This window comes from Sapajus apella, unplaced genomic scaffold (assembly GCF_009761245.1).
Source record: "Sapajus apella isolate SASKATOON/1434 unplaced genomic scaffold, GSC_monkey_1.0 scaffold28, whole genome shotgun sequence".
Taxonomy (NCBI): domain Eukaryota; kingdom Metazoa; phylum Chordata; class Mammalia; order Primates; family Cebidae; genus Sapajus; species Sapajus apella.
The window spans coordinates 22,761,256-22,787,074 of NW_022436968.1; the positions used below are offsets into that span (position 1 = coordinate 22,761,256).

Here is a 25,819-nt window from a genome sequence, read left to right on the forward strand (position 1 = left end):
GGGACGAGACGCACCGGGCCCCGAGCGGCCGCGGGCCTCCCAAAGTGCTGGGACTACAGGCTTGAGCCCCGGCGCCCAACGGTGAATTATTTTAAAAAAAAAAAAAAAAAAAAAAGTAAAGTGCTTCCAAGGCAAGTAGAGAAACCAAAAATTACACAGTATTGAAAAAATTACCATTAATTTTCTTAAGTGTGATAACATTATGGGTATATATATGAATGTGCATATATTAGGAAATGTGCTATAGGCAAGTGTCATGTTTAGATACCTACTGTCAAATAATTCAGCAAAAATATACACATACTAAAGCAAACATGGCAAATGTTAACTGCTGAATCTAGGTGTTAAATATACATGAGTATTGTTCTAGTATCTCAATTGTTTTGTTTCAAATTTTTCATAACAAAAATTAAAAAAAAAAAAAAAGAGGCCTGGGCAAATACAGCCAAATGGGAAGATTTGAAAAAGCAGAGTGATGGAATCAAAGATATTGCTTAGTTTGCACTTTCTCGCTCACTCTTGCTTGCTCTCCTGCTTCCCACAATAGACACACACACACATATATATATAATATAAATATATACATATATATATATATTTCTTTTCCTTTGAGACAGAGTTTTGCTCTGTCACCAGGCTGGAGTGCAATGGTGCATCTCAGCTCCCTGCAACCTCTACCTCCCGGGTTCAAGCGATTCTCCAGCCTGAGTTTCCCAAGGAGCTGGGATTACAGGTGCTTATTACTGCACCTGGCTAATTTCTGTATTTTTAGTAAAGATGGAGTTTTGCCATGTTGCCTAGGCTGGTTTCAAACTCCTAACCTCAGGTGATCTGCCTGCCTCGGCCTCCCAAAGAGTTGAAATTACTGGCATGAGCCATCGCGCCTGGCCAGCACTATATTTTTTGTACACCTGCAATAGTTTAAAAAAAAAAAAAAAAAGAAAGAAGTCAAATATGTCCAGACTTATTAACCTAAAAATTCACAACTACTACATCTCTAATGTTTGAAGATGTTTGGAAATATCTAGAAATTCTGAAAAACTAATTTTCAAACTAATATAGTATGTATATTATATGACATTTTGGTAGTGACGGGTAAAAACACATAGAGAAAAGAACAAGTAATGCGTAAGAAAAGTTGTCTTAGGCCTAGTTATGATAATTATTTCTAAAATTCAGATTGGCCTTCTTCTGATGCCCATCATCCAAATTAGTGAGGTTTTAATATTTTCCCATAAAATTTGGTCCACAGAAAACAGGAACTAAAAGTTGGTACATAGCAGATTTAAAGTTCTATCAGTGTGACATATGTACATTACTTGAGAACACGTACAAAATTTGAACTCTCTCCAGGGTATCAGAAACATTAAATATTTTCAAGTCTTTATAAGACAGTTAACGGCATTATAGCAAACAAGCAACCCAAATGTCAAACCATGGGCGAATGGTTAAATAAATTAAACACGTGAAATGGCTTATATAATCATTAATATTATTTAGGAATATCTCATGACAAACAGGAAAATGTTCACAATGCATAGTTAAGTGAACAAAACATGATACGGTAACCTCAATTTTATAAAAGAGAAATAACAGAAATAAATATATAATGGAAAATACTAGAAAATACCCCAAATTATAATACAAAAGTAGGTATTTTGAGTGATGAATTATGGGTAATTCTTATTTTATATACTTTTATGTACTTTCCAAATTTTCTGCAAAAGACATATTACGCCAATACTCAGAAAAAATACACACTATAAAAAACTGAAACAATTCAAAATAAGCACTAAAAACCTCTATAATGGCTGGGCGCAGTAGCTCACACCTGTAATCCCAGCCCTTTGGGAGGCTGAGATGGGTAGATCACCTGAAGTCAGGAGTTCAAGACCAGCCTGGCCAACAAGGTGAAGCCCCGTCTCTACTAAAAATACAAAAATTAGCTGGGTGTGGTGTTGCGCACCTATAATCCCAGCTACGTGGGAAGCTGAGGTAGGACAATCACTTGAACCTGGGAGGCAGAGGTTGCAGTGAGCTGAGATGGGGCCGTTGCACTCCAGCTGGGGTGACAGAGCATGACTCCATCTCAAAACAAAACAAAACAAAAACAAAAAACCTATGTGACTCATACTTTTGTAAAAAAAAATGGAAGCTTGGGGCCTGGAATACTAAATGGCACCTTACTGCTACATAACAGGCATCCCAAAACCCCAGGTAAAGGTCTGTGGCCTGTTAGAAACCAGGCCACACAGCAGAAGGTGAGCAGTGTGGTAAGCTAGCAAAGCTTCATCTGTCTTTACAGCTGTTCTCCACTGCTTGCATTACTGCCTTAGTGCTGCCTCCTGTCAGATCAGTGGTGGCATTAGATTCTCATAGGAGCGAAAACCCTATTGTGAACTGCTCATGCAAGGGATCTAGGTTGCATGCTCCTTATGAGAATCTAATGCCTGATGATCTGAGGTGGAGATGAGGCAGTGTTGCTAACATTGGAGAGTGGATGCAAACACAGATTAATGTTAGCAGAGAGGTTTCACTGCACAGAGACCATAATAAATCAATTGCTTGTAGACTCGTATCAAAACCCTATCAGCCCAGACTGGCCAACATGGAGAAGCCCTGTCTCTACTAAAAATACAAACATTAGCTGGGTGTGGTGGAACACACCTGTAATCACAGCTACTCTAGAGGCTGAGGCAGGAGAATAGCTTGAACCCAGGAGGTGGAGGTTGCAGTAAGCCAAGATCACACCACTGCACTCCAGCCTAGGTAACAAAAAAGAGACTCCATCTCAAAAAAGAAAAAAACAACAACAAAAAACCCACCCCAACCCTATCACTCCTATCACTGAGTAGTGAGTGGCAAGTGACAATTAAGCTGCATCTGGTGGCAGGCTTCATAGTGGCAAGAGAGTTGACATACTTCCACTGTACAGCTGCATCTAGTGGCAGCCTTTAAGCCAGACTCCAACACTTATTTTAGTCCACGTGTTGCCTACCCATTATTTCATTTACCACTTCCATCTGTGCCTCTTTCTCACGCTAAACATTTGTCTCATCACGGTTTTTATAAATCTTTTTGCTAACCCTTGCCAAAAACAGTGAAAAACAAATGTCACTGGAGAGCTTCTTTGAAAAAGGGGAAAGACCCAATGATGAGACAGCAGAAGACTCTAAGACTGCCAATGAAAAGAAAGCTGCATTTAAGAGAAAATACCAAGAGTCCTACTTAAATTATGCGTTCACTGCAAAAGGTGATTCACATTCTCCAAGCCATCTTTGTATAGTATGTGGTGACCGGCTATCCAACAAGGCCATGAAACCTACAAAACTGCTTCATTACATGGAGACCAAGCACCTGCATTAAAAGACAAGCCTTTGGAGTTTTCAAAAGAAAAAAAAAAAACATGAACACGAAGAACAGAGGCAATTTACTGAAGGCCACCACTTCATCAAATGTGTCTGCACTGAGAGCATCATTCTTAGCGGCTAACCACATTACTAAAACTAAGAAGCCCTTTACTATTGGTGAAGAATAGTTCCTGCCTGCTGCTAAAGACATTTGTTGTAACTTTTAGGAGAAGCTGCACTTCAAAAGGTAGCACATGTTCCCTTAGGCTCATACCAGAACTAGAAGAATTGATGAAATAGCAGGGGATGTTGAGGCACAATTGTTAGAGAGGACTAATGAGTCACCATGGTGCACAATCCAGGCTGAAGAGTCTACCTGTGATAACAAGGCAACAATGCTTGTTTTTTGTTTTTGTGCACTATATTTTTCAGGAGGATATGCATGAGGATACATTATGCGTACTTTTGTTGCCGACCAATACCACACTGCAGAACTATTTAAGACTTGAATGATGCCGGGTGCGGTGGCTCAAGCCTGTAATCCCAGCACTTTGGGAGGCCGAGGCGGGTGGATCACGAGGTCAAGAGATCGAGACCATCCTGGTCAACATGGTGAAACCCCGTCTCTACTAAAAATACAAAAAATTAGCTGGGCATGGTGGCACGTGCCTGTAATCCCAGCTACTCAGGAGGCTGAGGCAGGAGAATTGCCTGAACCTGGGAGGCGGAGGTTGCAGTGAGCCGAGATTGCGCCACTGCACTCCAGCCTGGGTAACAAGAGAAAGACTCCGTCTCAAAAGAAAAAAAAAAAAAAAAAAAAAAAAGACTTGGATGATTACTTAACAGAAAAACTGAATTAGTCATTTTGTGTCAGTATATGCATGGACGAAGCAGCTGCTACGACTGGACAGCTTTCTGGTTTCACTACTCAGTCAAAGAGGTTGCCTCGGCAGGACGCAGTGGCTAATCCTTGTGATCCCAGCACTTTGTGAGGCTGAAATAGGAGGATCACTTGAGTCCAGGAGTCTGAGACCAGCCTGGGCAACATAGTGATACTCTTTCACCACAAAAAATAAAAAATTAGCTGGGCGTGGTAGCACGTGCCTGTAGTGCCAGGCAGAACTGCTTGAGCTCAGAAAGTTGAGGCTACAGTGAGCCATGACTGTGCCACAGCACTCAGCTTGTGCGATAAAGTGAGACCCTGTCTTTAAAAAAAAAAAAAAGAGGTCACTTCCAAATTGCGTCTACACACTGTTTCATCCATAGAGTAATGCTGGTTAGCCAAAAACGTCACATGAACTTAACATTTTGCAGGATGTGATTAAAATTATCAACCACATTAAGGTACATGCCCTTAACTCACATGTGTTCACATCACTCTGTGAGGACACAGAGCACACATATCTTCTTTTTATACACAGAAATGAGATAGCTTTCTAAAGGTAGATCATTGGCTAGGGTTTTTGAGTTACAACAGCCACTCCAGAGATTTCTTTTAGAAAAACAGTCATCACAGGCAGCACATTTCAGTGACACAGAATGGATCACAAAACTTGCTTATTTGTGTGACATATTCAACCTGCTTAACACAGTCGATCTATCACTTCATTCAAGGGAGAATGACAACTGTGTTCCAAGTTGGCAGATAAAGTGGCTGCATTCAAAGCCAAAGTGGAAGTATAAGGGTGACAAGTGAACACTGGGACTGCTGACATGTTTCAAACATTAGCAGAGATTTTGAAAGGCCTTGCTTCACAGGGTTTTCATTCTCCCAACTGGTGCATGATCACCTATCTCGGCTTTCAAGAGTTTGAGCAGCTAGGCGTGGTGGCTCATGCCTGTAATCCCAGTACTTTGGGAGGCAAAGGCAGGTGGGTCACCTGAAGTCAGGAGTTCCAGACCAGCCTGACCAACATGGAGAAACCCCGTCGCTACTAAAAATACCAAATTGGCCAGGCATGGTGGTGCATGCCCATAATCCCAACTACTCGGGAGGCTGAGGAGGGAGAATCGCTAGAACTCAGGAGGCAGAGCTGCAGTAAGCCAAGACCGTGCCATTGCATTCCAGCCTGGGCAATAAGAGTGAAACTCCATCTCAAAAAAAAAAAAAAAAAAAAAAAGTTTGAGCATGACTTCCCAACCACAAAAGAACCCTGAACTGGGAAGGAATGGATCTGTGACCCTTTGTGAATAAGACAGGTGAATCAACTTTGTCTGTGCTAGAACAGGGTGAACTGCTTGAAACTGAAAATGAAGTATGTTTGAAGCCAGGCTGGTGGCTCACATCTGTAATCCCAGTACTTTGGGAGGCTGAGGCGGGCAAATTGCTTGAGCCTACAAGGTCAAGACCAGCATAAGCAACATGGCAAAACCCCATCTCTACTAAAATTACACAAATTACTGGGGTTTGGTGGTATGCGCCTGTAGTCCCAGTTACCTGGGAGGCTGAGGCACGAGAATCTCGCTTGAATCCAGGAAGTGGAGGTTGCAGTGAGTGAGCTGAGATTGTACCACTGCACTCCAGCTTGAACAACACAGCGAGATCCTGTCTCAAAAAAAAAAAAAAAAAAGAAGAGTATGTTTCAGACAACCTCCAATCTCCACATGTTCTGGATTAAAATCAAGGCAGAATATCATGAGACTGCCACAAAAGTACTGAAAAGCCTGCTTCCATTTCCAACATCTTATCTTTGTCAGGGTTTTCTGCAATGACGGCAACCAAAACGAGATTACAGAGTAGACTGGATATAAGCAATACACTTCAGGTGTCACTGACTCCATCACCCCCAGACGGGACTATCTAGTTGCAGGAAAACAAGCTCAGGGTTTCCTCTAATTCCACATTACAGTGAGGTATATAATAATTTCATTATAATTAAAATGTAATAATAGAAAAAGTGCACAATGAATGTAATGCACCTGAATCATCCCAAATCCATTTCCCCCAAGCCTCCCTCCCTGGTCTGAGGAAAAATTGTCTTACGGTAAACTTGTCCCTGTTGCCAAAAAAGTTGGGGACTGCTGCTATATAGAATATAGGACCTGCAATGATTCTTCCTTTCAAATATATATACTGTTGCTTCTTCCTTTTTTTTTTGTAGAGACAGAGTCTTGCTATGTTGCCCAGACTGGTTTTGAACTCCTGGCATCAAGCAATCCTTCTGCCTTGGCCTCCCAAAGTGCTGGGATTTTAAGTGTGAGCCATCGTGCCTATCTGGCCCTATAGTTTCTAATCCTATATATAGTTCTTTTAAAAGGGGGGAGGGGGAGAGAGAGAGAGAGAGAGAGTGAGAGTGTGTTCGTGTGTGTGTGTCTTGCTCTGTTGCCCAGGCCGGAGGGCAGTGCACAATCACACCTAACTGCAGAGCCTTGATCTCCTGGGCTCAAGCCTCCTAAGTAGCTGAGACTGTAAGTGTATGCCACACGCGATACTCCTTCATCAGCTACACTTTTTCCTACAGCTCAGTTACTGTAATTATCCATCATGCTACTGTTATTTCAGAGTTACTAATGACTTTATTGTAAAATTAGTGATGTTTTGCTTTTCTTCACTCTCCTTGAACTGCATAACAGTGGATGTTATTAAACTCTTTTCCTACCTGAAATATTATTCTTCGTTTCTCACTTATGTGCTATCCTGATTTACCTCCTCGTTTTTCTGACTTAACCTGGTTTCTTTTGCCTCCACTTCCTTTAGATATAGGCATTTTCCAAGACTCAGCCCTTGGTCTGCCCTTCTTTCACAGCGTGTTCCTTTAAGAGCTCATCCTTTCTCCTGGCTTCAACTATCACCACCAACAGTACCACCAGAGCCAGCTCTCTCCTCCAATCTTGGTGTCCCTGTCAGTGGCACCACTTTTTACAGGAACAAACCACCAAGCATGCCGATAAGTTCTTATACTTCCTAGTTCTCAGAATCACTTCAGTAGTTTTTGGAGAGGCAAGATGCATGAAAGAAGATATAGTCAACATGTCTTATTAGCCATAAGTATAATTAAGAAATCACCAAGGCACATTAATCAATTTTTTTTTTTTTTTTTTTTGAGACGGAGTTTCGCTCTTGTTACCGCTGGAGTGCAATGGCACGATCTCGGCTCACCGCAACCTCCGCCTCCTGGGTTCAAGCAATTCTCCTGCCTCAGCCTCCCAAGTAGCTGGGAGTACAGGCGTGCGCCACCATGCCCAGCTAATTTTTGTATTTTTAGTAGAGGCGGGGTTTCACCATGTTGACCAGGATGGTCTCGATCTCTTGACCTCGTGATCCACCCGTCTCGGCCTCCCAAAGTGCTGGGATTACAAGCGTGAGCCACCGCACCCGGCCTACATTAATCAATTTTTAAAGCTTGTTTAATAAATACATAGGAGTTCAAGACCTGCCTGGGCAACATGGAGAAACTCCATCTCTACAAAAAATACAAAAATTCACTGGGTGTGGTGGCACATACCTGTAGTCCCAGCTACTCGAGAGGCTGAGGTAGAAGGATCACTTAACCCTGGGAGGCAGAGGTTGCAGTGAGCTGAGATTGCACCACCGCACTCCAGACTAGGCAACAGAACCAGACCCTATCTCAAATAAATACCTAAGTATTTAATACATCTGACCTATTCTGGTCCCCATGGGATACAGTATCTAAGTTTATTCATAATCCTGTGTTCTTTACATAACTGAAATCTTAGCGTATTAGCCGATATATCTTTTCCTAGCCATGCTAAACTGAAAAACAAGCTTAATTATACCATTTTAAAACACAAGGTGGGCCCCAGTGTGCTGGCAACATTCCCATCAGCACAATCAATCTGCAAGATGAGGTATCTTAACATTAAATATTCCTTAGAGACACATAATTAATCCTATCACACTTTTTTTTTTATATACAATAATTTATTTATTGAGAGCCTCCTCTCCGCCCTTGCAGTCTCTAGGTCACTTTTTCCGCTTGTAGATTTTGCACGCAAGCCCCAGAAAGATAGCTGGGGGCAGGGGCGCTGCATACTGTTCAATGAGACCCATAATGTCGTTGTAACTATCTTCCTGATACTGTGAGAACACGGCCGGCAGATCCAGTTCCTCATATAATGCCTTTACTCAGGCCACCTTCTCAGCCTCCTTCTGCCCGTAATTTTCTTTCAGGATCCGGCGCTGTTCCAGAGTGGACCATTGCAGACACTGGACCACCAGCCAGCTGCATTTGTTGTCCTGGATGTCAGTGCCAACTTTGCCAGTCACACTGGGGTCCCCAAAGAGGTCAAGGTAATCATCCTGAATCTGAAAGAACTCTCCCATCTCCAACAGGATCTTCTTGGCATTGGCATGCTCCTTCTCGCCATCAATTCCTGCCATGTACATGGCTGGGGCTACAGGAAGGTAGAAGGAGTAGAAAGCCGTCTTGTACTTGACAATAGATTTGTACCTCTTTTCAGTGAATCTGCCGAGATCCACATTGCCCTGGGGGGCTGTGATGAGGTCCAGGGTCTGCCTAATCTCAGTCTGATAGGAACTCTGCAGGAAGAGCTCAATCAGGTTCAGGTAATAGGGCTGCTCTCGGCAGCAGAGCTTCAGCAGGTGGTAGATACATGCTTCCAGAAGGATAGCATCATTAATGGCATCCAAACCTACGCCTGGCTTCTGATACAAGCAGATCTATCCCCGGCGGGTGAGGGATGAATCCATGATGTCATCTGCCACCAGGAAGAAAGCTTGCCACAGTTCCACACACCAGCCCACAGTCAGGGCCTGCTGGAGACTATCAGCATCCTGTTTCCTTGGCTCCACCAGCTCCTGGAATGCTACTAGCACCGTCAAACCCCGGTGATACTTGCCCCCAATGGCGTTGTACTCCAGGACCTCCTTGAGCCAGACAATAGCATCTCCTGTCTCTGGGTGCCCCATCTCATCCTCAGTCAGCACCCTAACGATCCGGGAGAAGTGCTGAATGAAATCCTGCTTTTCTTGGGCATAAACATCTGATTTCTGGTCTCCATCCATTTTGAGGGAGGAGCAAAGGGCTCTGTTCCTGGATGCGGGTTCCTGCTCCCTATCACACTCTTTATGCCCATTAACAGCAGTTCAATTCTTAAAAATTCCCTTATCACTGGGATTCTCATCCCCATACAGGAGTACAAAATCACTCATCTAATGACATTTCCCACCCCTTCCCAACTCATTGTGACCACTGTGAAACTTAGAGGTCGATTAACACCGAAATTCTCCATATCCCCAACCTCATTCTCAAATGCTGTCCTATCTTGTGCTAACAGTTCTTTGGCATCCATGGCTCCCCACTAAGGATGCTCCTTCTCTCTTAGAGACCTCTCAGGTAGTGGCTGCTTTCTCTCTCATATCTTCATACTGCTAGAACAAGGTATCCTCCTCCTTGCTCCTCATTGCTGGTTTCAGACTAACGTCTCTCTCTTCATACCCTAAGAACAAACAGCTTTGAAGCTCATGTTCCATCTCTCTTCCTCATTCTTTGAATAATTTAGCTCCAGGCTCACTGCTGCACTTTCCAACACTACATCTGACTTAAATCTTGGTAACTTCAAAACTAATGAAAATGAATCTTCCAATCCAGCCTCAGAGTTCCTTGATTCCTCCCCAAGAATTTTGTCTTTACTATAGCTTAGCCACTTATTCCCATGACATACCCTAGCCTTTATTTATTATTATTGACAATTACATTCCCTTAATCTCTATTTCAAACATTGTACCATCTTACCATCACCTCTTATCTTCCTACCTCACTCCCTATACCCCCAAATCTTTTTGTTTTATTTTTTTGAGACAGGGTCTGGCTCTGTCACCAAGTCTGAAATGCGGTGGCACAATCTCAGCTCACTGCAGCCTTGACCTCACAGGCTCAGGTGATCCTCCTGCCTCACCCTCCTGAGTAGCTGGGACCACAAGCATGCACCACCACAGCTGACTAATTTTTTTTTTTTTTCTGTAGAGTTAGGGTCTCCCTATGTTGCCCAAGCTGGCCTCAAACTCCTGGGCTAAAGTCGTCCTCCTGCCTCAGCCTCCCAAAGTGCTGGGATTACAGGCATGAGCCAGCACACCCAACCATACCCCAATTCCAACAATTCTTCAACCCCCCACCAATACTTACAATGAATTGATATATTTTTTTTTTGAGATGGAGTTTCACTCTTATTGCCCAGGCTGGAGTGCAATGACACAATCTCAGCTCACTGCAACCTCTGCCTCCTAGGTTCAAGCGATTCTCCTGCCTCAGCCTCCAAATTATAGGCATGTGCCTCCATGCCCAGTTAATTTTTGTATTTTTAGTAGAGACAGGGTTTCACCATGTTGGTCAGGCTGGTCTCGAACTCCTGACCTCCGGTGATCCACCTGTCTTGGCCGCCCAAAGTGCTAGGATTACAGGCATGAACCACTATGCCTGGCCACAATAAATTGATTTGAACATAATTTCACTGCCCTCTTCTACTTCATATCCTCATTTTCCTCCCTTTCCAATGTAGAATTCCATGGCCAATCAATATTATCACTCCATCCTAAATATCCTCAACCCCTTGGCCCTAATTTTTGTCACAGCGACCTGGTTAAAAAAAAAAAAAAAAGCCGGGCGCGGTGGCTCAAGCCTGTAATCCCAGCACTTTGGGAGGCCGAGGCGGGTGGATCACGAGGTCAAGAGATCGAGACCATCCTGGTCAACATGGTGAAACCCCGTCTCTACTAAAAATACAAAAAATTAGCTGGGCATGGTGGTGCATGCCTGTAATCCCAGCTACTCAGGAGGCTGAGGCAGGAGAATTGCCTGAACCCGGGAGGCGGAGGTTGTGGTGAGCCGAGATCGTGCCATTGCACTCCAGCCTGGGTAACATGAGTGAAACTCCATCTCAAAAAAAAAAAAAAAAAAAAAACCCTACTCTAGTTAAATCTGACTATATGTCTACTCTTTGTGGCACACTTTCATCTAGACATGGCTGACCTCACTTTATATTCATGAGTACTAAACTGAAGTGGGTCCTTAGTGCTACATGACAATCATAACAGTTCTCAAGTCTACCCACTCCTCCCGCTCACCTAGATGACTATTTCCTCAAGCCTCCAATGCCTTCTTCCATAAGCACAATCTCCGCAGATGACCTTGCTTCCTATCTCACTTAGGGAACAGAAGGATTCAGAAAAGAAACCGCACAAAATTCTTCCTCTACAACTTCTAACTTACTGCAGCAATTCCTGTATACTCTCCTTCATCTTGTTATGGTAGAATTCTCCATGCTCCTATCTAAGCCTAATCCTTCCACTGATTAATAAAATACTTCCCCCTCTTATATTGTCAAGGATATTACTCAACAAATACTCAGGGCCGGGCGTGGTGGCTCACGTCTGTAATCTCAGCACTTTGGGAGGCCGAGGCAGGTGAATTACGAGGTCAAGAGATCGAGACCATCCTGGTCAACACGGTGAAACCCCCGTCTCTACTAAAAATACAAAAAATTAGCTGGTCATGGTGGCGCGTGCCTGTAATCCCAGCTACTCGGGAGGCTGAGGCAGGAGAACTGCCTGAACCCAGGAGGCGAAGGTTGCGGTGAGCCGAGATCGCGCCATTGCACTCCAGCCTGGGTAACAAGAGCGAAACTCCGTCTCAAAAAAAAAAACAAAAACGAAAAAAAACAATATTCCCCTTCTCTGATACTCCCAGAATTACTCCCAAATAATTTTCCCCTTTTCTGATAGATCACAGGCTTCTGCATATAAACATGCTGTTATTTCTCACAGGTTTAAAACATTCTCATTTCTATATTAATACCTAATAAAGTAGGCTTAAATATGAGGCAAGATGGGTTAAAGAGGGGACAGAAATAAAGATGGAACATTTTACAATGAGTAAGGTCAATTCATCAAAAAGACAAAGGAAGTCTAAATCTGTATGTACCTAATATCAGAGCTGCAAATACATCAAGCAAAAGTTAATGACTGAAGACACAGACAATTCACAATTCCAGCTGAAGATTTCAACAGTTCTCTTAACTGTCCTAATTGCTAGAAAATCCATAAAAATATTGAAGACTTTAATACTATTAAGTGAATTTACACTTACAGAAAACTACATAAAACTGCAGAACTCAAATTATTTTTCAGTGCACCTAGGACACTGACCTAACAGATCATATATGACAAGATATATAACAAAGCTCAATGAATTTAAAAGGACTGAAATAAGTCTATATTGTCTGACCTTGACAGAATTAATTCAAAAATCAGTAACAATAAGACAGGTAGAAGAGTCCCAAATACTTGGAAATTAAGCAATACTCTTCTATATAACTCATGGGTCAAAAAAAAAGTCACAAGGGAAATTTAAAAAGATTTTGAATTGGCTGGGCGTGGTGGCTCATGCCTGTAATCCCAGCACTCTCAGAGGCCAAGGTGGGTGGATCACCCGAGGTCAGGAGTTTGAGACCAACCTGGCCAACATGGTGAAACTCCCATCTCCACTAAAAATACAAAAATTAGCTGGGCATGGTGGCAGGCTCCTGTAATCCCAGCTACTAGGAGGCTGAAGCAGGAGAAATGCTTGAACCCAGGAGGCAGAGGTTACAGTGAGCCAAGATCACGCCAGTGTTTTCACTGTACTCTAGCCTGGGTGACAGAGTCAGACTTTGTCTCAAAAAAAAAAAAAAAAAAAATTTTTTTTAAATTAAGCAATAAAAACAGAACATAACAGAATTGGTGGGATGCAACTACATAAATATTTAGAGGTAAATATTTTTTCTTTTTTTTTGAGACGGAGTCTTGTTCTGTCGCCCAGGCTGGAATGCAGGGGCACAATCTTGGCTCACTGCAACTAAAGATAAAGTTATAACATTAATGCTAGTATTAGAAAAGGAAAGTTTAAAATCAATGATATAAATGTCTACTTTAAAAGGAAGATCTTAAAAGGAGCAAATTAGACCAGGTATGGTGGCTCATGCCTGCAATCCCAACACTTTGGGAAGCCAAGCAGAAGGATCACTTGAGCCCAGGAGTTCAAGACCAGCTTGGGCAACATAGTGAGACTCCATCTCTACAAAAAAATATATAAAAGTTAGTTGAGTGTGGTGGTGTACACCTGCAGTTCCAGCTACTCAGGAGGCCAAGGTGGGAAGATCACTTGAGCCCAGGAAGTAGAGGCTACAGTGAGCCATGATCATGCCACTGCACTCCAGCCTGGGCAACAGAGCAAGACCTGGTCTCAAAAAAAAGGAGAAAAAAAAAAAACTCACAAAATAAGAATAAAACAATTTATAAAGAGTAAGAAAACAGATAAACTACAAAGGCAATTGCTGAAAACATCAGTAAGATTGATAAACTTGCATGGAAACATTAAAAAAAGAGAGGTAAAGAATTACCAATATCCCGGAGAAGGGATTATAAATTGTATAGTCTTTTATTTTATTTTTTGAGAAAGGGTCTGGCTATGTCACCCAGACTGGAGTGCCGTCGGGTGATCTCAGCTCACTATACCTCCACCTTCCCGGCTCAAGTGATTCTCCCATCTCTGTTTCCCAAGTAGCTGGGACTAAAGGTGCATACCACCATGCTTGGCTAATTTTTAAATTTCATTTTATTAATGAGGTCTCATTATGCCCAGGCTGGTCTCAAACTCTTGGGTTCAAGCGATCCTTCCGCGTTGGCCTCCCAAAGATCTGGGATTACAGGTCTGAGCCACTGCACCTGGCTCTATAGGCATTTAAATGGTAACGGGAATACTGTGAACAATTTTCTGCCGAGAAAGTTAGACAAAATAGAGAAACTTTTTAAAAGACAAAAATTACCAAAGCTGACATGAGAAAAAACAGAAAATCAGAATAGTATTAAATTTATTTATTAGATTTATAGTTTAAAAACCTTCCAACAAAGAAAACTCAAGGCACATAAAGCTTCACTGCAAATGCTACTGAACATTTAAAGGAATAATTCAGTCTTATACAAATTCTTCCAGAAGATAGAGAAGAAACAATTCCTAACTCATTTTATGAGGCCAGGAAACCTTGATAACAAAATCAAGCAAAAACATATGAAAAAGAAACTTGCACCTGCCATGAACTAAGAGTCTTAATAAAACATTACCAAGTCAAACATAGCAAGTGAGAAAAAGGATAATATACTGGCATGCAAGGCTAACTTAATACTTAAAACCTCATCAATGTAATTCACCACATTAACAGAATTAAAGGGGAAAAATCTTATGATTAGCTCAATAAAGAAAAAGCATTAGAATATAACACTCTTTCATAACAAAAGCTCTCACCAAACTAGGAATAGAAGGAAACTTTCTCAACCTGATACAGGACACATATTAAAAACCTATAGCTAACATCATACTGAATGGTGAAAGGCTCAAAATTTTCCTACTTATCTACTCTATCATGTCCATTTGACATTATAATAGAGGTTCTGGCCGGTGCAATAAGACAAGAAAAGGAAATATAAGTGGCTCTCCATATACGCAGGTTCCACGCCCACTGACTCAACCAATCACAGATCAACATGAGATTAGTTGAATCCTCAAATACAGACTCTGCAGATACAAAGAGCAGACTGTACTATGTGGCTTTTTTTTTTTCCCCTGGGACAGAGTCTTGCTTTGTCATCCAGGCTGGAGTGCAGTGGCACAATTTGGCTCACTGCAACCTCCACCTCCTGGGTCCAAGCAATTCACCTGCCTCAGCCTCCCAAGTAGCTGGGGTTACTGGTGTGCGCCACCATGACTGGCTAATTTTTATATTTTTAGTAGAGACAGGGTTTCACCATGTTAGCCAGGTTTGTCTCGAATTCCTGATGTCATGATCGGCCCACCTTGGCCTCCCAAAGTGTTGGGATTACAGGCATGAGCCACCATGCTGTGCCCGGCTATGTGGCTATCTATTTATTGAAACAGGGTCTCACTCTGTGTCACTCACCCTGGAGTGCAGTGGCACAATCATGGCTCACTGCAGCATGGAACTCTCAGGCTCAGGCAGATCCTTCCACCTCAGCCTCCTGGGTAGCTGGGACTACAAGTGCACACCACCATACCTGGCTAATTCTTGTATTTTTGTAGAGATAGGGTTCTGCCATGTTGCTCAGGTTGATCCCAAACTCCTGGGCTCAAGCAATCTGCCTGCCTCAACCTCCCAATGCGCTGGATTAGAGGTGTGAGTCACCATGCACAGCCACACTATGGCATTTTGTATAATGGACCTGAGCACCAGCAGATTTTGGTATCCACAGGGGATCCTGGGACCAAGTCCCTGAAGATACCAAGGGACAACTGTATAAGGCAAAGAAAAACTATAACTTTTTTCATTTAACAGGTATATGTGTGTACAGGAAATCTGAAATAATCTACACTTAAAAGAATATATTATAGCTGTGTACGGTGGCTTATGCCTGCAACCCTAGCACTTTGGGAAGCTGAGGCAAGAGGATCACTTGAGCCCAGGAGTTCAAGACCAGCATGAGCAACATAGTGAGGCCCTGTCTCTAGAAAAAAAAATTTTTTTAATTAAAAATTGGCCAGGCATGGTGGCATACACCTGTAGTCCCAGCTACTTGGGAGGCTGAGGTGGGAGGATTGCTTAAGCCTGGGAAGTCAAGGCTGTAGTAAGCAACAATCACACCACTGTACTCCAGCCTTGGCAATGTGGTGAGACGCTCTCTCAGAAAAACTCCAGAATGCAAAAAACTACTATAGTAAATAAATTTAGCAAGGTTGCAGTGTACAAAACGATTACACGAACTGTACCATTTTGTGTGCATACATATGCACATGCACAAACATAAACAATTGGAAGAGAAAATTTTTAAAGTATAACATTTTTAGGCCAGGCACAGTGGCTCACATCTATAATCCCAGCACTTTCAGTGGCCGAGGTGGGCAGATCACTCAAACCCAGAAGTTCAAGACCAGTCTGGGTAACATGGTGAAACCCCATCTCTACAAAAAAATACTAAAATTAGCCAGGCATTGGTGGTGTATGCCAAGTCCTGGCTACTCCAGAAGCTGTGCTAAGAGGATCACTTGAGCCTGGAGGCAGAGGTTGCAGTGAGTGGAGATTGTGCTACTGCACTCCATCCTGTGTGACAAAGTGAGACCCTGCCACAAAAAACAAAAATTTAAAAATAAAAACGTGATTAAAAAGAAAAAATAATATACCATTTTTAAGAGAATCAAAAGACATAGATTTAATCAGACAAATTTAACAAAATACATGCAAGACTGACAATCTGAAACATTTCTACGATACAGAAATATGTAATGTTCATAGGGTGGAAGGCTCAATGTTATTAAGGTAACAATTCTCCTACATTCATTTCTAAATTCAATGTAATCTTAATTAAGTCGGAACTTTTTAAATAGAAATTAACCACCTGATTCCAAAATGTATACAGAAATAAAGTCAAGAATAATCAAAACAATCTTGAAAAAATAAAGACATGGACTCACACTATTAGGACTCACTAGAAAGTTACACTAATCCAGACAATACGCTATTGGCAGAAAAACAGACAATGTATGAGAACAGAGTTCAGATGTAGATCCACACAGATAAGTTCAATTTATTTTTGTTAAAGCACCAAGGCATTCACACAAAATTATACTGAAATAAGTGGATATTCATATGAAACAAAAAACCTTAATCCCTTTCCTCATACTGAACATGAAAAACATGAGATGGATCATGGACATAATTTTAATAAGCTAAAACTACAAACCTTCCAGAAGAAAACATTGGGAGAGCGTCATGATCTCCTTGGGGTAGACAACGATATTAGGCATGAACCAGAAAACACTTAATAGAAATTTTAAAAATTAATAAACTGAACATCATTAAAACTAAAAACTTGTGCTTATCAAAAAAAAGTTTAGAATATGAATAGGCAAGCCACAAACTGAGAGAAAAATATGCACAAAACATGTATCTGCACAAAGGATTCATCCAGAATATGTAAATAACACCTACAATTAATAATAAAAAGACAAATAGCCTAATTTTAAAATGGGCAAAAGATGTGAATACATGAGTCCAAAAGGAGATAGTCAATAACTGCGTTAAAAAAAAAAAAAAATCCTTAATAGCATTAGTTACCAAGGAAAGGTAAATTAAAACCTATTTAATCTTTGTAATCACTACGAAGCAGTGGTTACAAAGATTAATGAAGAAATACCACTATATACCCAGTAGAATGCCTAAAACTTTAAAAACTGACATCATCAAATATTGGTAAGGATATGAAATAACCAGAATTCTAATATACTGTTGATGTAAGTATAAAAGAAGTTTGGGGCCGGGCACGGTGGCTCACACCTGTAATCCCAGCACTTTGGGAGGCCAAGGTGGGTGGATCACAAGGTCAAGAGATCGAGACCATCCTGGCCAACATGGTGAAACCCCGTCTCCACTAAAAATACAAAAATTAGTTGGGTGTGGTGGAGCGCCTGTAGTCCCAGCTACTCAAGAGGTTGAGGCAAGAGAATCACTTAAACCCAGGAGGCGGAGGTTGCAGTGAGCTGAGATTGCGCCACTGCACTTCAGCCTGGTGACAGAACAAGACTCAGTCACAAAAAAAAAGTACTTTGGAAGCCAGTCTGGCAAGTATCCCATAAAGTTAAACATACAAATACCCTACTGACCCAGTATATCCACAGCTAGGAATTTATGCAAAGTAAAATCATATGTCCGCAAAAAAAACTCATACGAAAACTGACAAAAATTAGAAACAATCTATCTATTAACTGGTGAATAATGATATATCCAACAACAGAACAGTATTCAGCAATAAAAAGGAATGAACTGCTGGGCAAGGTGGCTCACGCCTATAATCTCAGCACTTTCGGAGGCTGAGGAGGGCAGATCACAAGGTCAGGAGTTCGAGACCAGCCTGGCCAACATAATGAAACCCCGTCTCTACTAAAAATACAAAAAAATTAGCCAGGCATGGTTGCTGGCACCTGTAACCCAGCAACTCCAGAGGTTGAGGCAAGAGAATCGCTTGAACCTAGAAGATGGAGGCTGCAGTGAGCCAAGATCATGCCACTGCACTCCAGCCTGGGAAATAGTGTGAGACTCTGTTTCAAAAAAGAAAAGGAATGAACTACTGATATAGACAACATATGATGTACTTCATAAAAATTATGCTTAATGAAACAAGCCAGTCACAAAGCCAGTATTTATGGTATAATTCCATTTATATAAAGTGCTAAAACAGGCAAAACTAATTTTGGTCAAAGAAATGAAACCCATAATCACCTTGTGGGTGGCAGGGACTGAATGGTAAGGAACAAAGTTCTGTCTACTAAGCCTGCTCTCATTTAATGTTAGAGCAATACTAACAGCAATGAATTCACCTAGCACCTACATCTTGGCTTTAGCACCCAGATCTTGGCTTTAAAATACCATTTCCTGGGCCTGGAGGCGGTGGCTCACACCAGTAATCCCAGCACTGTGGGAGGTCAAGGTGGGCGGATCACCTGAGGTCAGGAGTTAAAGAGACCAGTCTGGCCAACATGGTGGAACCCTGTCTCCACTAAAATAACAAAAAATCAGTTGGGTTTGGTGGTAGGCACCTGTAATCCCACCTACTTGGGAGGCTGAGGCATGAGAATCACTTGAACCCAGGAGGCAGAGGTTGCAATGAGCCAAGACTGTGTCACTGCACTCCAGCCTGGGCAACAAGAGTGAGACTCCATCTCAAAAAAGCAACAACAACAAAACCATTTCCTGGCTGGGTGCAACGGCTCATGCCTGTAATTCCAACACTCTGGGAGACTGAGGCGGGTGGATCACTTGGTCAGTCTGAGACCAGCCTGGCCAATGTGGCGAAACTCCATCTCTATTAAAAACACAAAAAAAATTACCAGGGCATGGTGGCACATGCCTGTAATCCCAGCTACTAGGGAGGCTGAGGCATAAGAATTACTTGAATCCAGGAGGTAAAGGTTGCGGTGAGCCAAGATCGCACCACTACATTCTAGCCAGGGCAACTGAGTAAGACTGTCTCGGAAATAAAATAAAATAACATTTCCTACTAAAAGAAACCAGGGATCCTTGGAGAAATGGCTGATTCCAAGGCTAGGACAGAGATAACAGATGACTGGATGTTCCAAGGTAATCAAACAATCGAAGAATAAAGTAATCAAAAAATGAGGGGACATGTAAAATGACACAGATCCCAGCTACCATGCCCAGTCACTCCATTCAGCCCTTATCAAGTATCTTCTGTATATCAAGGAGTTTAAGCACTTTACTGGTATTTAACTTCGTATTTTATCTTTATAACCACTGTGAAGTACTATTAACAATGAGGAAACTGAGGCATGGAAAGTAATGGAACCAGGAATCACGAGCACATATTATTTTTCACTTGCTCTGGGTGTAAAATTTTAGCAAATTTAGAGTTGTGCCATAATCTAACTTTCAAACATTTCCATCATTACCAAAAGAAACGTCACCCTCATTTGTAGTTACTCTGTGCTCCTATCTCCAACCCCAGGCAACCACTACTTTCTGTCTCTATGGATTTGTCTTTTCTGAACATTTCGTACAAATGAAATTACACAATATATGGTGTTTTGTTTTAGTTTCATTCATTCAGCAAAATGTTTTTAAGGTCCATTGTAATTGGTATCAGAATTTTATTCCTTCTTATTATCAAATAGTATTCCATGGTATACATATAGTATACCTTATCCATTTACCAGTTGATGTACATCTGGATTTTTTACATTTTTTGGCTATTGTGAATAGTGCTCCTACGAACATTCGTGTACAAGTTTTTGCATTAACATACATTTTAATTTATCTTGAGTAGAAAGGTATCTGGCAGTAGAAGTCCTTGGTCATATAGTTCATTTATGTTTAACATCTTAAGAAACTATCAAACCAGGAGGGGGGCTGTGGCTCACACCTATAATCCCAGCACCTTGGGAGGCCAAGGCAGAGGATTGCTTGAAGCCGAGAGTTCAAGATCAGCCTGGACAACATAGATTCATAGTGTCCATCTCCACAAAAAAATTTTTTATGAAAATTAGCCAGGTGTGGTGGTGCACACCTGTAGTCTCCTAGCTACTTGGGGGGGCTGAGGCAGGAGGATTGCCTGAGCCCAGGGGTCGGAGGCAGCAGTGAGCTATCATCGTGCCACAGCACTACACCGTGGGTGATACAGACCTGCCTCTTTAAAAAAGAAAGAGAGAAATTAAAAGAAAAAAAAAAAAGGAGGGGAAAGGAGGAAAGGAAAGAAGAGAAGGAAAGAAAATAAAAAACACAAAAAAGAAATGAGAAAAGAAAATTGCCAAACTGTTTTCCAAAGTAGTTATATCACTTTACATTTCCACCAGCAACATACAAGTGCTTTTTTTCCCCACATCCTCACCAATATTTCCTATTGTTTATTATTTTTATAGGCCAAAGGGTAAGTAAGGGTAAATATTTTCAAGATGAAATTATATATACTTATTACATTTTGCCCCACTGTCTTTCCTGTACATAAAATTGTCACCTTCCAAATATCCACACCTTCTGTGACCTAAATTAAGACTGAATAAAAATCTGAGTATGTTCAATAAATGCAGAAAACTATACATTTCCATAAATAACTATACATAGTATGTACATGATATCACTTAGAAATGACATACATACCTAATTTTAGTTCGATTGCTGTGTTGGTGTTACATTTGTACTCTGCCAGTTTCTTCTCCACTGCACTCTTATATTCTACCAAAAATTTCTCCATAGCACCAAATCCTAAGAGAAAAAGTTTTTAAAAGGTTAGGTTGGAAGTGATTTAAATCATCAAACCTGCAACAAGCTTCTTACTAGAAATGGAATAAGGGTGATTTAAAACCTGCTGATAGATCATAAAAGCACAAGCCATTCTCCACATACTCTTAAATAAATGTATTAAATAAGAATGCCAGCCCAACACAGTGGCTCATGCCTATAATCCCAACACTTTGGGAGGCCGAGGTGGGCGGATCATGAGGCCAGGAGTTCAAGACCAGCCTGGCCAAGACGGTGAAACCCCGACTCTACTAAATACAAAAATTAGCCGGGCATGGTAGTGGGCACCAGTAATCCCAGCTACTTAGGAGGCTGAGGCAGGAGAATTGCTTGAACCCTGGAGGCAGAGGTTACAGTGAGCCGAGATCACTCCACTGCACTCTAGCTTGGGTGACAGAGACTCTGTCTCAAAAAAAAAAAAAAAAAGAATCCCTCATTACAAAACAGAAAAAGAAATCACTTTTGACATACAGGAATATAAAATAGGCATACTTTACATAAATGAATAAACCTGAAAATTAACATGATAGACTACAGGCATTTCTGAACATTTATTAATACAAATTACCTGCTAGGATTTATACCTAAATCGTCTTTTTCATTATAAGACGTAAAAAGCAAAATGAGAATGTCCTCTGATAATTATGACAGAATTTCATTTTAAATATTGGAAAAAGTCTACCAGAGTGCTTCAGATAAAAAAACTAATGATGTATGGAATGTCTCAAGAAGAATACACACAAATACCTGGTAACCACAGTTACTCTGGGTAAAAAAGATGGAAGAGGAACAGGGGTACAAAGAAAACATCTTTCCATTGTATTAAATTTCTTAAAAATCATGTGTGCCGCTGGGTGCGGTGGCTCACGCCTGTAATCCCAGCACTTTGGGAGGCCGAGGCGGGTGGATAACGAGGTCAGGAGATCAAGACCATCCTGGTCAACATGATGAAACCCCGTCTCTACTAAAGATACAAAAAATCAGCTGGGCATGGTGGCGCATGCCTGTAATCCCAGCTACTCAGGAGGCTGAGGCAGGAGAATTGCCTGAACCCAGGAGGCGGAGGTTGCGGTGAGCCGAGATCGTGCCATTGCACTCCAGCCTGGGTAACAAGAGCGAAACTCTGTCTCAAAAAAAAAAAAAAAAAAAAATCATGTGTGCCTAAAGTCATAAACTGTGAGCCACTGGTACAATCAAACAGTTTTACTACAAAGTGGCTACCCATCTATATATATAATAAATAATACTGGAAGATATCACTATCAAGAGAAACTTTAAAGATGACAAATCTCCTGACAAAATGAACATAAAGATTAGTAAAAACGGGCCGGGCAGAGTGGCTCACACCTGTAATCTCAGCACTCTGGGGGGCCAAGATGGGAGATCATGAGGTCAAGAGATCAAGACCATCCTGGCCAACATGGTGAAACCCCATCTCTATTGAAAATACAAAAATTAGCTGGGCGTGGTGGTGCGCACCTGTAGTCCCAGCTACCCGGGAGACTAAGGCAGGAGAACTGCTTGAATATGGGAGGCAAAGGTTGTAGTGAGCTGAGATGGTGCCACTGCACTCCAGCCTGGGCAACAGAGTCAGACTACTCCGTCCCCCCCAAAAATAAAAAGATTAATAAAAATACAGGTAGAGAAAAGCCATAGGCAAAAAGTAAAAAGGAGTACAATAATGTGCTATGAACTTCAAAAAGTGGTTAAAACACACAGACACAGAAAATGAGAAAGACTCAAAGAGTACAGATTAATAGTTTAGAGTAAGAATTTCTGGATTCAAATCCAGGCTTCACCATTATTAGCTAACTGAACTCGAGCACATTGCTTCACCCCTCTGACCCTAATCTATAAAACTGAGATTATAAAATTTACTTCGAGGAATTTAAGCAACAAAATTTAACCTGCAAAATCATATATTAGCTTAATCTGCACAATTCTCTAAGTAGGTATTATATCAACCTTATGTTATATTCAAAAGTTCTGGCTTAAGAGAAGTAGAATTGAAGAGCATCCAACTACTAAATGACGGGGCCAAAATTCGAATTTAGATGTAATCCTTAGAGTATGTCCTCCCTCTTTTCTGGTACTTCAAGATTCTACAATCTCCATCTGGTAGAAAAGTCCTCTTTTAAACATTTGTAGAGCTCACACGACAGCTTGTCTAAACATATCCATAAAAATTGAAAGGTTAATAATGAAGAGAGACTACGAGGAATACCCTGTTAAGAGATGATAAAAGAAACAGAGGTCATCAAAGTGGCTCAAGCCTGTAATTCCAACACTTTGGGAGGCTGAAGTGAGAGGAAATGGCTTGAGGCCAAGAGTTCCAGACCAGCCTGAGGCAACACAGCAAAACCCTGACTCTAAAAGGTTAAAAAAGAATGGTTTTGGGATTTTTTTTAGCAGAGTGTTGTGGCCCATGCCTGTAGTCCTAACTAGAGGATCGCTTTAGCCTAGGAGTTCAAGGCTGCAGTGAACTATGATCACTGTACTCCAGCCTGGACGACAGAGTGAGACAACCTCAGAAAAAGAAACTGTCCGTAACTTTGAAATCGATAAAAGAATATAATCACACCAAAAGTCTTAATACACATACAAAATTATAGCAATTATAACATTTTAACATTTAGTATAACTGTTACTAAATGTTGTAAGTTGAAGGGACTCTAGAATGTACACAAGGGAACTGTATTACAGTAGTCCAACCCTAAAAGAGAAGTTTAGACAAGGGAGGAGTTCAGGAACAACGTCTTTCTCCAAGGGCATCTAAATAAAATCCTGGGAATACTAAAGTGTGCGAGATGAAGGAGACGATTACGAAGTCAGTCGAGGTCCAAGTTGGGAGCGCTAGAGCAGGGCAAGGCAGCAATGCGCTAGCTCAGAAGTTGACTGTAGTGGAAGGTAGAGGGAGACCTGGAAGAGAAGGAGGATCTGAGCATTAAAATCAGCTGGCGGGAACAGGACCAGATGTAGAAGAGCTGAAGCAAGCAGTAGTGAACAAAAGGAATGGGAAAAGAAACAGGCCCCACGGCAGGTGGCATTTTACAAGCCCAAATCGTGACGCTTTCCCCCGGCCTCTTCGGTCCTCGGTAGGGGCCGGGTTGCTAGCAGAAGGCGCGGAACCCTAAGCAGTTGGGGGCGGGGACGCGGAGCGCGGCCGACTGGTAGCTGGGCTGAGAGTTCCGCGCTTCCGGTCCCAAGCAGGCCTTCTGGAACCCAGGCTACAGCCCGAAAGTTCCAGGCGGGCACTGTCACCACCGTCTCGGCGTTCTATTCCAGATCTTCCCGCCTCCACCCCTTGGTAAACTTTTCCCGGGAACTTACCCGCCATTTCCGAGCTACGAGCACCCGCGGCTGAAGAAGGACGAATCAACCCGCGCGCTCCCGGACCGGAAGTGACCGCACAGTCTGACACATTTCCCCCGCCCACTCCCAGCGCGACGTTAGCCAATGAAAGGAGGCTTGTCCAGTACCGCGACGGCGGAAGCGCCTCAGGAGGCGGGGCTAACGCCGAGAAGTCTGCGCGGGCCGTTGCTTAGCCACCGCGAATGCCGTCAGTTGCTTTGCCGGCCTGAAGTGGAGAAGGAGGCCGCAAATGGGAGCTTCGCTGTTGAGATGCTCTCAGGCCCTAGGAAAGTTTCTCTGGGATTGATTTGAACAATACAGACGCTTTACGCCTGTTTTCTATACCCGTCCCTGCGATGTTTTGGAGACTGGCTGAAAATCTTTCCTCTTGGCCTGGACAGTGCATCCAAACACCTGAGCCCTGTGGGCAATTTTACCCTAGGTAAGATTTTACCTAGGTAAAATGCAGGGGTTGAGTTTCAGTTGTGGGAGAAATTTTCACTTATTTTCCTAATTTGTTTCTGGTTTTGCTGTAAACTTTAACATATTTTTTCCTTTCTCCCCTGTTTTTAACAGTATACAGTGTGATATTTAGGTACTCTGCTTTCACTCTTCTGGTTACTAAGCAACCGTTTAGCGCACAAAAGTCGTTACCTGATAAATACCTCAAGGGGCCTGATGTAGTCCTGCATGCCACATGTCCTAGTGGTTTGAGTCACATCACAGGTGTTACCTGATTTTAGCCATAGGCTTTGTTAGTACTTAGTAGCTGTTGGAACTCTTTCACCCAGGGGATAAACCACTATTTAGGTATCCACAAATATTCCCACAATTTTATCTATACACCAGAAGTCCTTATCTCAACAAATATTAACAGGTTTTATAGTGATGCATGCTAAAACTAAAATGGACCCTTGGCGGCCTTGCGCAGTGGCTCACACCTTGTAATCCCAGCCTATGGGAGGCGGAGGAGGGCGGATCACAAGGTTAGGAGTTGGAGACCAGCTTGGCCAGCATGGTGAAACTCAGTCTCTACAAAAATTAGCCAGGCATGGTGGTGCGCGCCTGTAATCTCAGCTACTCGGGAGGCTGAGGCAGGAGAATCAATTGAACCTGGGAGGCGGAGGTTGCAGTGAGCCAAGATCGTGCCATTGCACTCCAGCCTGGGAAATAGAGTGAGACTCCGTCTAAAAAAAAAAAAAAAAAAAAATGGACCCTTGGGATGATGGTGTAGAACTAACATGCCCTGTCATTTTAGAGATGAGGAAATCAAAGCCCAGAAAAGATAAACTGCCCAAGTTCACTCTCTTAGTATGCAGCCTAGGGAGAGTGCAGTTCATCAGATA

General features: G+C 42.1%; 2 protein-coding genes and 1 pseudogene across 2 annotated transcripts in view; 1 reads left to right on the forward strand and 2 right to left on the reverse strand.

Moving 5' to 3' along the window:
• The window catches only part of HAT1 (histone acetyltransferase 1), a 78,412-nt gene extending 53,854 nt beyond the window's left edge, over positions 1-24,558 (reverse strand). Inside the window, exons 1-2 of the mRNA XM_032292961.1 lie at positions 24,453-24,558; positions 20,982-21,086 (exon numbers count right to left, since the gene is read on the reverse strand). Of these exons, the coding sequence (XP_032148852.1) occupies positions 20,982-21,086; positions 24,453-24,459 (112 nt within the window). The 5' untranslated portion in view covers positions 24,460-24,558. The remainder of the gene's footprint in view (positions 1-20,981; positions 21,087-24,452) is intronic.
• SLC25A12 (solute carrier family 25 member 12) overlaps positions 1-25,819 on the forward strand; it is a 237,288-nt gene that overhangs the window by 71,597 nt on the left and 139,872 nt on the right. The gene's annotated exons all lie outside the window — the stretch shown is intronic.
• LOC116561175 lies at positions 8,222-21,070 on the reverse strand (annotated as a pseudogene).